Source organism: Glycine max, chromosome 2 (genome assembly GCF_000004515.6).
Source record: "Glycine max cultivar Williams 82 chromosome 2, Glycine_max_v4.0, whole genome shotgun sequence".
Taxonomy (NCBI): domain Eukaryota; kingdom Viridiplantae; phylum Streptophyta; class Magnoliopsida; order Fabales; family Fabaceae; genus Glycine; species Glycine max.
The window spans coordinates 38512327-38529779 of record NC_016089.4 but is presented as its reverse complement, the minus strand read 5'-3'; the positions used below and the strand labels follow the sequence as shown (position 1 = coordinate 38529779).

The 17453-nt window shown below is 32.3% G+C and overlaps 1 protein-coding gene across 1 annotated transcript; it reads right to left on the bottom strand.

Moving 5' to 3' along the window:
- Nucleotides 1–12511: 12511 nt before the first annotated feature.
- On the bottom strand, nt 12512–15765 carry LOC100787865 (uncharacterized). Its single transcript, XM_003518117.5, has 4 exons — nt 15266–15765; nt 14909–15064; nt 14100–14804; nt 12512–13809 (listed from the first exon to the last, which is right to left on the bottom strand). The coding sequence occupies exons 1-4, from the start codon at nt 15602–15604 to the stop codon at nt 12700–12702; spliced, it is 2310 nt and encodes a 769-aa protein (XP_003518165.1). The 5' UTR covers nt 15605–15765; the 3' UTR covers nt 12512–12699.
- Between the last annotated feature and the right edge of the window lie 1688 nt (nt 15766–17453).

The window sequence follows — 17453 nt, the reverse complement described above, 5'->3', positions numbered from 1 at the left end:
AGAACATAATTTTTCTGCACCTAGAACCTGATACAATCCTATTCCCCAAGGGCATTGGGTACAAAATTCTAAGAAGATCGGGTCAGAGATGCAAGAGAAGACCCTAGAATTCTCATGAGCCTTAGGGTAGATTTTACGCCCATGGACTAAGTATGAACCCACTCATCTTTGTACATACTAGATTAGGATTTCATTATTTTTGGGCCTTGTATTTAGGACTCCATAATGTAGGTAGGGTACCCTAGAAATGTAGGATTTTTCAGCCCTTGTATTTTAGGACACCTAGACTAGTTTTTGTATTAAGGGTAGTTTTGTAATTTTACATGCATTAAGTGAATATTTTATGTGTGTGTTGAGAAATAAATTTAATTGAATTGGGAGAAGTCCAATCCAATTAAATTTTAGAGGGGGAGGTGAGCATTTGCTTGCTACACCCCATTATCACATTATATAGTCACATTTTGTGCATGTCCTTCATGCTTTACATGCTTCATGACACCTAAGCACACTTAGTGGAAAATCTTGGACTTGATTTTGGATTAGTGGGTTGAACCATAGCTATGATTAGTGAAATTTTGGCTCCAAAATTTGGCTCCACAAATTCAAGTGAAATTTGAGTAAAAATTCAAATTTCCCTCCAATTTTGTATGACACTTAGGCTATAAATAGTGGTCATGTGTGTGCATTTTTTCAACTTTGATCATTTGAGAATTACACTTCAAAGTTCAGACCTCTTTTGAGGCATAAAATTTCGTGCTCCTTCTTTTCTTCTCCCTCTACTCATCTTCTCCTACCTTCAAGCTCTTATCCATGGCTTCCTATGGTGGTGAGCTTCTTCTTGACTCATCTTCTCCTTAAAGTGGCGTCTCCAATCATCTTTCTTCCTTCTCCATTCCGCTGCCATTGATATTAAAGAAGCAAAAGACTCCATTGATGAAAAACATCCAAGGCCTACAAGCTCCACATGGAGCTACATCAGAACCCCTCAAAATGGAGTAGTTGAAAGGAAAAATAGATCATTAGAAGAATTAGCAAGAACCATGCTTAATGACACAAATCTTCCTAAATACTTTTGGGCTGAGGCTGTTAATACCGCATGTTATATAATGAATAGAGTATTAATTAGACCTATTTTAAAGAAAACACCATATGAACTATATAAGGGGAGAAAACCAAATATTTCTCATCTTCGTATTTTTGGATGTAAATGTTTTGTGTTAAATAATGGAAAAGACAACTTGGGAAAGTTTGATGCAAAGTCGGATGAAGGTATATTTCTTGGTTATTCTTTGAATAGTAAAGCTTTTAGAATATATAATAAAAGAACTATGACTATTGAATAATCAATTCATGTTGCTTTTGATGAGACTAACTCTATTAGGCCAAGAAAGGATATACTTGATGATATTATAGATACTTTAGAAGATAGGCATATTCATGAAGAAGTCCAATAAAACAAAGAAGATGGAAATAGTAGGGATTCTCAATCCAAAGAAAATTAAATAAACGTGGATCTTCCAAGGGAGTGGAGAATTTCAAGGTATCACCCTTTTGATAATATCATAGGTGACATCTCAAAAGGGGTAAAATTTGACACTCTCTTAAATATGCATGCAATAACATGGCTTTTGTCTCTTTAATTGAACCTAAAACATAAATGAAGCCATAATCGATGAACATTGGATTATTTCTATGCAAGAAGAATTAAATCAATTTGAATGAAATCAAGCATGGGAATTAGTTGATAAACCTAATAATCATCCAATTATTGGAGCAAAATGGGTATTTAGAAATAAATTGGATGAACATGGAATAGTCATTAGAAATAAGGCTAGATTAATGGCTAAAGCATATAACCAAGAGGAAGGAATAGATTATGAAGAAACTTATGTTCCTATAGCTAGACTAGAAGCTATTAGAGTGTTACTTGCCTTTGCATCAATAATGGATTTCAAACTTTATCAAATGGATGTTAAAAGTGAATTTTAAATGGATTTATTCAACAAGAAATGTATGTTGATCAACCTCCTGGATTTGAAAATTCAGATTTGCCCAATCATGTTTTTAAATTAAAGAAGGATCTATATGGTTTAAAACATGCCCCTAGGGATTGGTATGGACGATTGAGCAAATTTCTTTTAGAAAAGGGCTTTACAAGAGGAAAGGTTGATACCATACTTTTCATTAAAAGAAAAATGCATGATATTCTCCTAGTTCAAATATATGTAGATGATATAATCTTTAGAGCTACTAATGATTCCTTGAGCAAAGAATTCTCTAATGATATGCAAAGTTGAATTTGAAATGTCCAAAAATGAAATCTTTATTAGTCAAGCAAAATATTGCAAAGAATTGCTTAAGAGGCTTAGAATGGAAAATTCTAAACAAATGGCCACCCCTATGAGCACTGCTTGCTACTTGGATAAAGATGAAGTTGGTCAATCAGTAGATATAAAGAAATATAAGGGTATGATCGGATCTCTTCTTTATTTATCAGCAAGTAGACTGGATATTATGTTTAGTGTTTGCATGTGTGCTAGATATCAAGCCAATCCCAAAGAATCTCACTTAAGTATCGTCAAAAGAATAATGAGATATTTACTAGACACTATAAATCTAGGCTTAAGATATCCTAAGAATTCTTCTTATAACTTAGTAGGATACTTTGATTCTGAATTTGTTGGATGAAAAACCGATAGAAAAAGCACTAGTGGGATTTGCCACTTTATTGGTTTTGCACTAGTATCGTGGCATAGCAAAAAGAAAAATAGTGTTGCCTTATCAACTGCAGAAGCAAAATATATTTCTGCTGGAAGCTGTTGTGCACAAATCCTATGGATGAGACAACAACTTTTTGATTATGGTTTAATGCTTGATCACATTCCTATTCGATGTGACAATACGAGTGCAATCAACCTATCCAAAAATCCTACTTTGCACTCTAGAACAAAACACATTGAAATTGGGCATCACTTCCTTAGAGATCATGTTCAAAAGGGTGATTGTTTACTAGAGTTTGTTGAAACAAAAAATCAATTGGCCGATATCTTTACAAAACCTCTAGCCAAAGAAAGTTTCTTTACCATTAGACGAATTAGGGATTATTGACCAATCTAACCTAGATTCCTAGCCCATAAAATTATATCTAATATTTTTATCTTTATATATTTAATGATTTGAGGGCATGTAATCGATTACATTAAGTTTGTAATCGATTACCAGGGAACAATAATGGTGTAATTGATTACCATAACTTGTATTCGATTACCAGACAATTAGGCAGTTACATTATAATGTCTGTAATCGATTACCAGTCATCCATGTCTATAAATACGACTTTTCTCTCTCTCTAAGTTCAGACCACTCTTTTCCTTTCTCTCTCTAACAGCGCCCCACATCCTAAAAACTTCCAATCCTCCTATCTTCTTCATTTCTTCACCAAATTGCTTCAAACAAAGTGCAAAATTCTTCTCTTCACATCATCTACAAAACCCATCGATTGAAATTTTCAAAAACTTCACCAAATGGAAGAATTGTCAAAGAGGCACAAGGGTGTGAATGTATGTATTCAAAGTTTTTGAGTATACAGGTTTTAATGATGCCAAAGTGTAAGCACACAAGATTGCTTCAAGAATAATTCAAAGTTAAGCAAATATGATTGCTTCAAGATAAATTCAAGATCTAGCAAACAAAGATCAAGAGAAAGATAAGGCTAAGTTTATGTGTTAAAAGAATCTCACATTGGTTGATAAGTTTTGGTCTCATAAATTGTTTTTCAAATTTTTTAATCAGTTCAAAAATAAATGTTTTTGTCCTGGTAATCGATTACCAGTAATTGTAATCGATTACCAGAGACAGATTGCAAATGGACTTTTCAAAAAGGTTTTTGAAATTTGAATTTTAAAATCTTGTAATCGATTATCAACTATTTGTAATCGATTATCAGTAACAAATCTTCAGAAAATAACTTTGAAAAGTCATGATCCTTCAAAAACATAATTGTGTAATCGGTTACTAAGATACTGTAATCGATTACCAGTGAAAGAATTTTGAAAAGACACATCTCTTCAAAATGGTTTTTGAATAGCCACCAAGGGTCTATAAATATGTGTTTGTTCTTCGAAAATATTCAGAGTTTTTCAATCAAAACTTGAGTGTCAAATTCTCTCAAAACAAACAATTGGTCAAACACTTGCAAATCAATTGAGAATTCTTATAAGATCTTCAACTTGTATTGTCATCTCTAAAAGAGAGAAAACCTTATGTACAATTCTATAAACTTTGTTGTGATCAAAAGACTGTTCGTCTTTTGACTTGTGAAAATCCTGAGCACAAGGGAGAGAGATCCCAAGGTGTGTTTAGAAGTTGTAAAGAGTTTACAAAGTTAGTGGAAAATCTCAAGTGGGTTGCTTGAGGACTGAACGTAGGCACAGGAAGTGGCTGAACCAGGATAAAACGAGTTTGCATTTCTCTCTTCCCTTATCTTGGTTATTTTATTGCACATATTTTTATCTTGCATACTTAAAGAACATTGTTGAAATAATTTGAATCTTCATCTTTATCTTTAATATTATGAACCTATAATTTTAAAAAGGGAATTAGAACATGTTGATTGGGAAAAAAATTAACTTAATTCACCCCCCCCCCCCCTTTTAAGTTACTGAGGCCACTTGTCCAACATAGGGCTCATCATCCTCCACCACCATTGCTGGCCACCACTGCCATGGTCCTTCCGGTGACCCTCTGACACCACCCAATCCATCTCTTTCCTCACCACACTCTCTCACTCTGTTTTTCATTGATGTCCAACGTGAGTGGTACTACTCATCATTCTCAAATCATGATATTATTGATCCTAAATACCTTGACTCTGAACTCTTTGAGGGAGAAAACTTTGATTGCTATCAAGTGTTTCAAAATTCTGAACTAGTGGATTTCATGACTAAGAAATTGCCCTATTATCTTGAATTGGTTCGAGTGTTCTATAACAACTTGGAAATTCATGAAGGAGTGATATTTTTTGAAGTGCACAAAATATCAATTGTTGTTGATCAATCCTTGTTTTACTCCCTAACCAAACTGAGCAGTCAAGGTGTGACTTTTGAAGGAACTTTAGTTGATGATTGGAAACCAATTTATTCTAGTCTTGATGCCCATAAAATGGTTTGTGTTGCAAATGTTGATATGTCCAGTCGCTTACTTGTTGGATCCTTTACCTTTGAATGTCATATCATGCATTACATTCTGTATCGTGTGTTGCTTCCTTGTTCTACTGACCTTGGTCAAGCCACTGAGGAAGACTTAATTTTGATGTGGGCACTACAAACTGGATGCCAAATTGACTGGGCACATCTTATTCGTTACTGTATGCACAATGCATTACGTGCAAATGCCCCTCTACCATATCCCCATCTGGTTACTCTGTTTTTGAAGCACTTTAAAGTCCCTCTTACTAATGAACCATCTGTCAAGGTTAACTGTTCATTTGCAATCAGAGCCGTTGTAGTTGCTCCTTTTGGTTATAAGAAAGATCTTGATGGACAATGGGTTCGTAAACATGATTACCAGACAAATGCTCCCAAGGAACGCACTCCATCTCCACCACCTAGGGATCCCTCCTCTACTTTACTGAATGATGTTCTCAATGAGATTTGGGATCTTCGCGCTTTTGTTGGCAAAAGGTTTGATTCCATGAATTCTCGTATCACTCGTCTTGAGGATGACATGGGATTTACCCGCCGTTGCTTTGATCCGCCAACCGATCCTTAGAATTCCAATTAGTTCTAATAATTATCAAAACTTTTAGACTTTTTTAAGTTACATTAGGTTATTTAGTACTTTAGACTTTCATACTTATTGTATTAGGTTATTTTCGTACTTTAGTACTTTAGACTTTCCTACTTGTTTAAGTTACATTAGGTTATTATTATTATGCTTGGATGGTACTCTGCACGATAATATCTTACTTATTATAATCGATGTATGCTTTTCTTATCTCTGCTCTTAATTTGTTTTTAATGTTGTCAAAGGGGGAGAGATAAATGATAAGGAGAATTATATATTTTTCATTACTCATTGAGATAGATGAGATATACTCGTTATCCATTTTTTATCCAAAGTATTGAAAAAGTTTTTATATATAAATTTTTCATCAAATCTTAAAAAAATTTCATATAAGCAATCACTGAAAAATCAAGGGGGAGTGAACGACACAAATATATATTATTATTTCTCTCTTTACTCCTTACCTAAAAATGGTTGTCATCATCAAAAAGGGGGAGAATGTAAATGTATATCATGCAGGTTTTGATTATGCCAAAAGTTTACTTGATGAGCACAGATTAAATCAAGTCAAAGAACAAAATCAAGAAAATCTAAGATAAAAACTTAGTAAATTTGTTAAAAGAATCTTAATTTGATTGCTATAGTTTGGCCTCAAAATCTTTACTATCACAATTCTTGTATTAAAGTTAAAAATCAGTTCAGAAATATCTTCTTGAACTGGTAATCGATTACCAAGTTCATGTAATCGATTACCAGAGAGTTTGTGAAAATGGTATATTGAAAATTTTGAACTGATGAACCAACAACACAAAATTATTTGAATTTTGATGTGTAATCGATTACAAGAATCATGTAATCGATTACCAGCGAAGAGATTTCATAAAAACTATTGAAAAGTCACAACCCTTCAAAAATATAATTGTGTAATCGATTACTAGTGAAAAAAGTTTCAAAAAAAGTTTTTGAAAAGACACATTTCTTCAAGCTGTTTTTGAACAGGCACAATGGGCCTATATATATATATATGTCCTAACTTCGAAAAGGAGTGAATTCTCAGAGAACTTAACTGTCAAAATCTCTCTAAATAATTTTGGCCAAACCCTTGCAAATTATTGAGAACTCTCTAAATAATTTTGGCCAAACCCTTGCAAATTATTGAGAACTCTTCCAGGAACTTCAAGTTGTATCATTTGCTCTAAAAGAGAGAAATCATTCTGCTTATCTTATAAAACTCAGTTGTAATCAAGAGATTGTTTGTCTCTTGGTGTGTGAGAAACTTGAACACAAGGGTGAAGGATCCCAAGGTGTGTTCAAAGATTGTAAAGGATTTACAAGGATAGTGGAAAATCTCAAGTAGGTTACTTGAGGACTGGACGTAAGCACTGGAAGTGGCCGAACCAGTATAAATCAAATTTGTAATTCGCTCTTCCCTTATCTCGTTTATTTATTGCAACTTACTTTGTCTTGCACATTTAAAGAACAGTGTTAAATTGATTGCTGCTTCTTCTTCTACATTCTAAATCTATCACATATCATTTAAAAGATAATTAAAAACTTGTTAGTTAGAAAAAAAAATTTAAGACTTAATTCACCCCTCCTCCTTAAGTTATTGAGGTCACTTGTTCAACGATATACACACTGAAACCTCTGTTATGAACTCTTTGATGAGTGAAATTGTAGTAAATTAATCATAATTAATCTAATCAAGGTAGGTGTTTAGCAACAATTCCTAACGACTGGATAGCATGAAGTAACATCTTTTACCTTCAAGAACCAATAAAAGAATAATGCAATATTTTCTTCCATCGTTTACAACTCAAGGTTAACTCTAGAGTATAATATTACTGTCAAACTCTAATAAGTTAACACATTATATTTAACCAATGAATGACTTAATTAACAAACTTTTTTCTTCTTTCATTCAATTGTCGTGTCCAAGGTCTTAATTATATCCTAAAGCTCAAACTCATTGCCTAGAGTTGATGAATTCCTTCCTGATTAATCATTCATTCTACAAGTATTTAATCATATTCAATATTCATTCAACTAGTGCCCTAAAACATTAGGTGTCTGAAATTAAAATATATCAAATAATTTATTAATTACTATGATAATCTCAAGTTAAAGAAAACTATTATATTTCTTCTTTAGAACTTTCTAGTGACATATTAAAGTAACATTAACTGGTAGGAATTCTCACTTTGAGTACGTCAATTTAATGATGACATCCACATATGCATCATCTATATATGCAATTTAATAAATGAGATTTATTAATCTTTGTCTAATAAAGACCATTACATATATATTGAGCTATCAGGATTATTGATATCTTATTTATAATAATCATAGGATCAAGAATAATTTTGATTAAAATTTATAAAGAACTTATTTTTCATTATTATAATCCCTATCATGATAACAAGTCTCTAATTTTAATCAATGACTTCTTAAATTAACAATTTAATAAAATAATAAATATTATAATAAAATAAAGAACAATTCTTTACCATGATAGATTGAATCTTGGATATACATATTTATCCCCAACAAAAATGTCATGTTGCCAATGTGTTTTTAAATGATAAATGTTTATCACTTTTAGTATAAATGATCTAATTGTATTTTCATTGGTATGCATGTGAGTGTCTGTCTGTTTGTGTTTTCTTGAGCTTCTGATGTGAAATATTATACAGGGCAATCTGGCATTCATGTACTTCTTTCCCAATTATGATCTCTTGTCACGATTCCTGCTACAACATTTCTAAAATGTTAGAAAAACCCGATTATATATATTGATCTCATTGAGGACTCTCCAAAATGGGATGTGATAGACCCAATACTAATTAAGTAGGACGTGTTTTAATTGTTGGAAGCCCATGTTATGTGCACGTTGCACGTTCCTTTATATTTTATTATTTTGGAAAAAATTTGTTACTTCTGAATCTGGTCCATTTTCCATCCACATTCATCACATATTTTTGTAAATATATTTGCAACCACCTTCAGTATCACGTACCCATCAGTTATCTCACGTACTGATATGGACAGACTCTATAAATAAGATGGGGTGCTCTCAGTTTTGTATCACCAAACTCACTTCTCTATTCAGAAAAAAAATACACCATCTATTCAGAGTGAGTAAGGGTCTGGAAGAATAAAACTGTCTTTCAGGTTTGTGTGTGCGCCGCTTCCCGTTCAATTTGCAATGGCTGGAGGTATGCTCGTAATTCTTTTTAATTTCCGCTGTTTGATCTAAATATGCTATTTAAATTTATTTGCATGTTTAGATCAGTGTATGTATAAATTACATTAATTAGTTATGTAATTATGATAACTCACATGCGTGATGTTGCTTGTTGATTTTAATCAAGTCTTGAAACTCATATAAAGGTTGTAATATGATTGGATAATAATTGTTATTAAAATTTAGTTGTGAATTAAGCCTTAACTAGTGGAGCTAAATTTATTATAAACCACGCATAATATCATTTTAAAATTTTTAATATTATATGAATAAAAATTAACTTTAAAAACTGTCTAAACTATTAAGATAAATTATTTAGAAAAAAAATATATTTAATCCTATTATTTTAATTTTTCTATCATATTTTATTATTTTAATTTGACTTTACCTTACAATGTGACTTTTTTGCTATTCTGATTTAACAAACGGTTATATATAAATATTTGAATGCAAGATTTTGTTTTAATGGCAGGGATTTAACAATGGTTTTCTGACAGCCTGAACACAGAAAAAAGAAACTGCATTATGTGATGTAATATTATAAATAGTAGGGTTATATTATAAATTGTTTCAATGTGGTGAAGTATTTGCCTCTTGTGGAGTTGTCCAAATTTTGTTATTGATTAATTTTAATCATGTTTATTGTTCATGACTTCATGAACTGCTATAAGGTTTTTATATATGGCCAAAATGAATCTTCAAAATTATTTAATAATCTTTTCTTCAATTATATTAAAAAATAATTAAATTTAATATTAATAATAATAACATTAAAAAAATAATCTTAAATGAATATGGAATGTAGCTAGCCAAAGCTGAAAACTGAAAAATTAGTTTATTAAATTATAAATATTTAATAAAAATTTATTATAAAGTAACTAAAAAATATAAAATAACAAAAAAATAATATAATTATGATTTAATTAAAAAATAAAATTAAGAAATTAGATAAATATATAAAGGATAAAAATAAAAAATAAAAATCTAACGTTTTAAAAAATATTACTTTAAATAATATGTCAGAAAATGCTAAAATAATATGTCAGAAAATGCTAAAAACTATTAAGTTACTAAAAGACATGTTTATTGACGGGTCAAATAAATTTTTCAACTAATAAAAAAATTAAAAATTAATTAAAATATAAAATATATTATCGAATATACTCTTTATCAGTTACTAATTAAAGTGAATAAGAGAATCGAACTTCCCTATTTTTACAAAAGCAATGAGATATAGGACCGAGACTAAATCTCAGTCACCCAAAATAAATATCACATATATGTAACATGTTATTCTACTAATATATGAAAGATACTTGGGAATGACATAACATGTTAATATTTGAAGTTCCATGCATGTCAATACAATAAAAGTCAAATTATCTTCGAAAGCACTTTTTTTCTCGATCCCTGAAAATAATTCTACTAATAAACTACTTTTGCCCAAAAGTAATTGTGTGAATCATCCATACGTATTTCGGAGGGGAATCGTGAAATTCATTGGTTAAATAAAAATCACAAGCATGCAATATCTCAATTGGTACACAAAGATTCGTAGAGAATCTCAGTCATACACGATTTTTCTCGAGATATGTTATGGATTATTTGAGAATGAAAATCCCCCAAGAATTAAAATAATAAACTACAAAATGAATAATGGCTACATCTTTGGAGTTCCCTTCTCTCTTTCTTTTTCAACATTCAAAAGCGTAAGAGAAGAATATGCCATCTTCCATAAGACTTCACTTTCTACCTGAGTTTTCCTTGCGTTTGGGCAATAAAAAGCATCAAATATAGTGGAGACAATGCCATTGCTATAGTTTCTAACTACCAAAAATAGAACAAGAGTGCAATGAGGGAAAAGAAAAAAAAAACTGACATTTTACTTGCTCGATTATTCACTTTAATTCAACTCAAACAATCCCAAAAGATTAAACTAAAACCATTTTTTAAAAGATTAATCCATTGTAAACTACGGAAAATCTTTCAAAATCAAAAGATTTTTATACAATGATCCAATTGGAAATTATTAGATATAATAGTTTTACTTTTATAATAATTATCTTAAAAGTCAATTCTAATATAATTTAATTGATTAATAATAATGTAAAAATTATTTTACATTATCAAACTTTAATGTGTGTGTTCCAAAAGTATTGATGTTAAGATGGATCATGGACACAATGAACTCCTTATATTATCAAACTTAACAGGGAATTGATATTGACTCCGCCCTCATTGCTATAGGCCCCTATCATATGCGCAAAAGAACTAAAATATCATTTTTTCCCCCCTTTTCTCTCATAATTGACCATTCTCATGTGTTTTAAGTTCAATGTGATTGTGATTTTGTTGCGGATGTTCTCACAATGATTCCATTGTGGATGTTATCAATTAAGCAAATGATTCTATTGAATTTTAAGCCGAAATAAATACTCAACGGAAAATTTTTTTACGCAAAAACATATTTTCGTATACAATAACGGAAATACATTTTGGTTGTAGTAGGAGAGTTTTGTATAAAATCTACAACCAAAAAATATTTCTATAGTAAGAGAGTGCATACAAAATACAAAGCAGAAACACATTTTCACGTATATTGGAACAATGATTCCGTAAAAAGGATACTTTTAAAAGGAAAAAAAAAAATCACCAACCGGGACGGGGCCAATGACAATGGCGTCGAGACCAGTAGCAATCCCCAACTTAATATGCATATGCATGTATGTGATCCAAAAGTATTGATGTTAAGATGGATCATGAGAATTGGACAATTGATTGTGCTACAAAACATTATAGCTGAACTAAATAGATCGAGTCATTGACACATGGGGAGATGTGTTGTAAATTGCTCCGCAGAAAACCCCAACCGTAATTCACATGATGCACAGTTCTTCCTCTGTTGATAATATTATTCATGAAGCAGACCTGATATGCTTGTAGATTACACGTGTGGTTAATAAACTCGCCGATTTTCTAGCAAATGAAACATTGATTAATGATTCATAATGGATGACATTTCATATTTCCATTATGTATTCCCCCAACTTGATGCTTCTTTGAAGCCCACTAGCCCCAAACATTAGTCATTTTACATTGAATGACACTTCAATTTGACTAGTAAAAGTATATTCCAATGTAATTCTTAGGCATGCTTTTATAATAATTAAAATAGCCAATATGAGAAAGAAAATTACTTTAACTAGTTACCATTGTCCAACGTTTGATATTCCTTTAAAACTATATCTACTTTTAACAAGACATGAAAACTACAACGAAATTATATTTGAGCTAAACTAAATTATTATAAATATACTGTTGAGATCAAACAATAACAATGGAGGAATGAAAACCAAAATCTAATTTTTTTTATTAATTAATCATATACCACTGCCATCAGTAAACAATAAATAAATGAGCTTGGAATCAGAGTGTAAAAAGCTTATAAAGCCAATTCACAAGTCTCTAGCAAACTACATGTTAGGTGCCAAAAGTTTGAGCTTTCACATAGAAAAGGAAATTACAGAGTCATTTACATATACTCTTAGAAAGATGTAGCAAAAACAAGGCCTTTTTGTTAATTTCACTTCAAATCAGAAAACACTCTTAACGTAGTAAGACTAGTTAGAAAAACCGCATTTTTTTTTCTTTAATTTACAGTAGTACAATTATGCGGAAACCTCAGTTACTGCAAGAGCAAGAGTCTCTGGCACAGTCATGGATGGTTCAGCCACTACTGGAGGTGCAACACAAGACTGCAACAACTGAGTGTAGTGAAACTCAATTTGTAGCCTATGATGAAATGGTGTTTGAGTTGATGATATTAAACCTTTCTTGACATCTGCTTGCAATTCTCTAATAGGGATTGCTGCCAAGAAGCTTTTAATGTATTCTTTGCATGCTTCCTTCCCTCTGCACACAACCTCCTCTTCTTGGTCACTCTTCAACTGTTCTTCTGTCTCCACAGAAGAATCCATTTCTTTACCATTGATTGGCTGGATCTGCCTTTCATTCTGCTCTAATACTTCTGCAACAGTTTGAAGATCACTGGCTGTTTTTTTGCCAGAACCTCGAGCAACATCTTGCATTTTGTATATTACTGTGTCGCTGTCAAATTTCAAGATATACGCCTGATTGCATCCTTCATAGAGCCTCTCCCCCAAAGTGTCAATGATGCAGTAAGCATCAGCTTCAACTTTGAGGATGAAGAAATGGTCATTCCAACTAATAATATATAGTTGGGGTTCATCATTGTTAGTGCACTCCCGTCCAGCATGACTAATCTCATCCCAGATGTTATCAAAAGACATGGCCCCGTGCAGAAAATCAAATCTCCCTTCATCCATTCCTTCTGGATGAAAAAATCCAATGAAGGACTTGCCAGGAACCACAGAAAGGGGGCGTATTTTGGCTTGGACAACTGTTTCAAGATCAAAATGTTTGTCAGGGAATCGCTCCCTGTAGGTCTGGTTTTCACATAAGTTCCTCCATTCTAATGAGCCTTCACGAATAAGACTATCAAACTGGGACTTTATTGGCATAAGATCACGATTGTTTTGGAACCAATCAGCAATTACCGCAACAAGAGCAGTACATGCACTCTCACCTGCTGCACGTTCACTGCGCTGATCAATTGAGGCAAAGAAGACCTGTGTCTGAAGTTTCATGTGACCATCACGGCTCATTACTTCTTTCTGCTCCCAACTCCCAACAGCAAAATTGTCATCCCCAAATTCAGACACTGATGATCGATTTGCAGCTGAATCATCCTCAGTCTTCTGCAAGACAGACATACAGTGTGAAACATTATTACAGATAAGCTAATTAAAAACAGTTTTCAAGTGCGTATCTACAGGTTCAGAAGTTACTGTCACTAGTTCCTTAATAAACATATGGTTTACCACAAATGTCAGATCACTAGTCAACAAGTACTAATTAGTAATCACAAAGATCAAAGTATCAATTTTCAGTACACCAAGCGACCTCTTTTATAAATTTTTTCTTGTGCCATAAACATGTAGATAAATGAAATCAAGTAATCAACAACAACAAACAAGTAAATTCTTACCCCAAGTGAAAGGGATTCATCAGAGCTAAGCTGTCTGCGATCATAATCAATGTCATCACCGCCTTCTTCGCCATAAGCCTTCTTCAACAATGGCTCCCCCTTAGATTTAGGAGATCTGAAACTCAACTTCCTCTTCCTCCAAGGCAGTATACTACGCCTTGAGCTTTGCAACACAGAAGGCTCGGTTGCTGACACGGTTGAATTCTCTTTATGCAAAATCCCAACATCTGATCTATGATTGCTGTAGTAAACCCAGTCCTCACCCTCATCATTCACCGTCACGCTAGAGTAAGACGCCCCTCCAGCATTGGCATATGCCAGTTTCCCATAACTAAACGACTTCCTCACACTGGAATCCTCCTTCATCTCATCTGAATCACCCTCCTCGAATTCGTCGAGCGAATCCGAGTCAAAGGGATAATTGTATTCACCATCCTCACTCCTGGCAGAGAAATTTCCCTCACTCCCCTCCTCCTCATGGCAGGCTTTCTTTGCTTTCCTAACAGACACAAACTCAGTCAAAATCTTCACTTTCCGAAGACCGGCTTTGATCGTCGAAAGCTCGTCTTTCTCAGCCAAGGTAGTCTCCCCTGACTGAACCAAAGGCGAATTAGCGGAAGCCACAGGCACAGGCACTATTGCTTTATTATGAACTAACTCTGTGCTCTCTTGAACCGCTCTTAACTCCACCAAACTAATCGATATCTACACACAACAACCAAAAACAACCACTTTAAACACACAAAAGACAACAAATGTTGAATCAAAGAACAACTATCATAATCTCAACAAATTGTGAGTGAACATACACTAAGTGAAGGAGAAGACTCCACAGAGCCACCAGAAACTGTGAGTGGAATGTTCAAATCAAAATCCTTTTGATCAACCACAGATGCAAAATCAGCTAGATTCAAAGCTGCAGTTCCAACCACAGGAACTTTAGTCTTTGACCTTTGATTCAAACCCTGCAACACAGAACAACCAATTCAAATCAAAACTCAAACCAACAACAATAATTTTTTTTAAAAGTAAAAACCTTCCAATTAACCCACAAAATTAATATTTTTTAAAATACAAAAAAAAAGTCAACAAAACCCCCAAATGAAAATTATCCTAAAATGGCAAGAGGGAGGGAGAGAGAGAGAGAGAGAGAGAGAGAGAGAGACGTTGAAGAGAGAGAAAGCGATTTCCCAGGGGTGAAAGGCATTGTCTTTGTACGCGTTGAGAGTGCAGAGCGCGTGAAACTCCTCGTCCCACAAAACGACGTCGTCGTTTTGCTCGGGGTGCACCTCTTTGGTGAAGTTTCTAGCAACAGCGTTGCGTCGCAGAGAGCTTAGGGTAAGTTTGGGACCCTTCCACTTAATCTGGAGCACGAAACCTTTCTCTGCGGACGTGCGCACCAGATCGCAGCCCTGGAGAGTTAGTGTCTTCACGACTAGCTTCACCTCGTACTTCTTCGAGACGAGAGGGGGCCACGGCCTCCACCGCATCATCTTCACCACCATCGAAACGGTGTCGTGTCGTTGGTCGGCGTTTAAAGGGAAAAGAGAGAGAGAGAGAGAGACGTTTTTGGAGAGAAAACGGAAATGAAATGAAAGTGGGATACAGATACAGGGGGAGGGAGGGATTCGGGTGCTCTCTGTTATATTAACGCCATTTTGTCATTTTTGTGAGGTACAAAAGATAAATTTGCAATTAAAGGAACTTTTATTGGTTTTTGTCAGGATATACGACATTTCTGGAATTTATCACTATATACTACTACTATTTTTTCCATTTTTGAAATCATTCTTATTTTGAATTTTGTAGTACAAATGTATTTAGAAAAACAAAAATATTTTTCTAAATTATAATTCCTCTGGATTAAATTATCGTTTTATTCTATTTATATTTTCTAAATTATTTCTATAAGAATAAAAAATATCCAAAATTCAAATTTTAATTGACTTTTAAATATAAAATAAATCTGATTGAAAATGAAATACTCTTCATCTTCCCTCAGTTGCTCACAATTTCTGATAAAAATTAATTAATATTTTTTAAAAATAACTTTATACCAATACCAATGTCAAAAAACAATTAATGTTTTCTTACTTTTAAATGATAAATATCTTAAAATAATTACATGAAAATGTTAAAAAAAAAATATATATATATATATATATATATATATATATATATATATATATATATATATATAAGAGTATGAATAATTCATTAAGCTATAATCCTACATAGACTAAAAGGTTAATCATTTCAATTTATGAATAAATATATTAAATGTATCCCGTTGTTATCAGAGTCAATTAGACATAATTAGAGATTTATTATTATTTATTTTTTTACCTTCTACTTTCTTCTTTTACACTTTTTTATTGCTTTTGTTAAATTAACTTTGATATTGAATAATTAATATCACTTAAAAATTATATTTTTACGTGGAAAAAATCTATATCAATAATTATGATTTTATGTGTGAATAATTTCTCAATATTTTATTCATTTGTAACATAATCTTTTCTTTTTATTATATGGTTAAAAAAAACATGTTTTTTTGAGAAAAAAATACTATTTGAGTCAAATATCTAACATATTTATATAACGATTTTTCACAAAGTGACGATGAAAAATATAACTTATACAAATCTTTCAACTTTCCAATGATATATTTGCACCAGACAATGATCTAGTTAAAAGTAAAGAGTGAAACAACTAAAATTTATTTTAGAGAAAGAGAAAAAAATTATTAATGAAAAAATATTTATATTATTAATTAATTTTAAAATGTTATAAAATATATGAAAATATCTTAAAAGCAAAATGAAAGGATAATAAAATATTATTTTGTAGTACTAATAAACACAACTGTTTTCCCTTAAAAAAAATAAAATTTGACACACTGTTTTATTAATATAAACAGTGGACAACAATCTTAACAAGATCCATATTCCGTTGTATCCTCCGACTTTGCTTATTGGCAAAGACAATGTAAAAAGAGTAATTGCAACGGTTTGTCATTATTATCATCCCCACAATAAATTAGAATTTCACTCCACTGCTTTACGCGTAAACCGCATCACTCATTATTACCCTTTTCCCTCCATCTAGCTTCATTCATATTGTAAAGTCTAGCTAGAAGTTCCATAAACAATTCAATGAATGATACTATTGTCCTATAAGCAGATTTTCAAAGATGTAACAGATTTTAAAAATTGAGTTACTGAATTGTATGCAAATTTATCGAACGTTCTGTCATGTAAATTTACCGGCGTAACTTTATTTAGAAGACACAATTTTTTCGCTGATTGGAGTCATGATTCAAAATCTTAACCTTCAAGGGTAAATAAATAGACT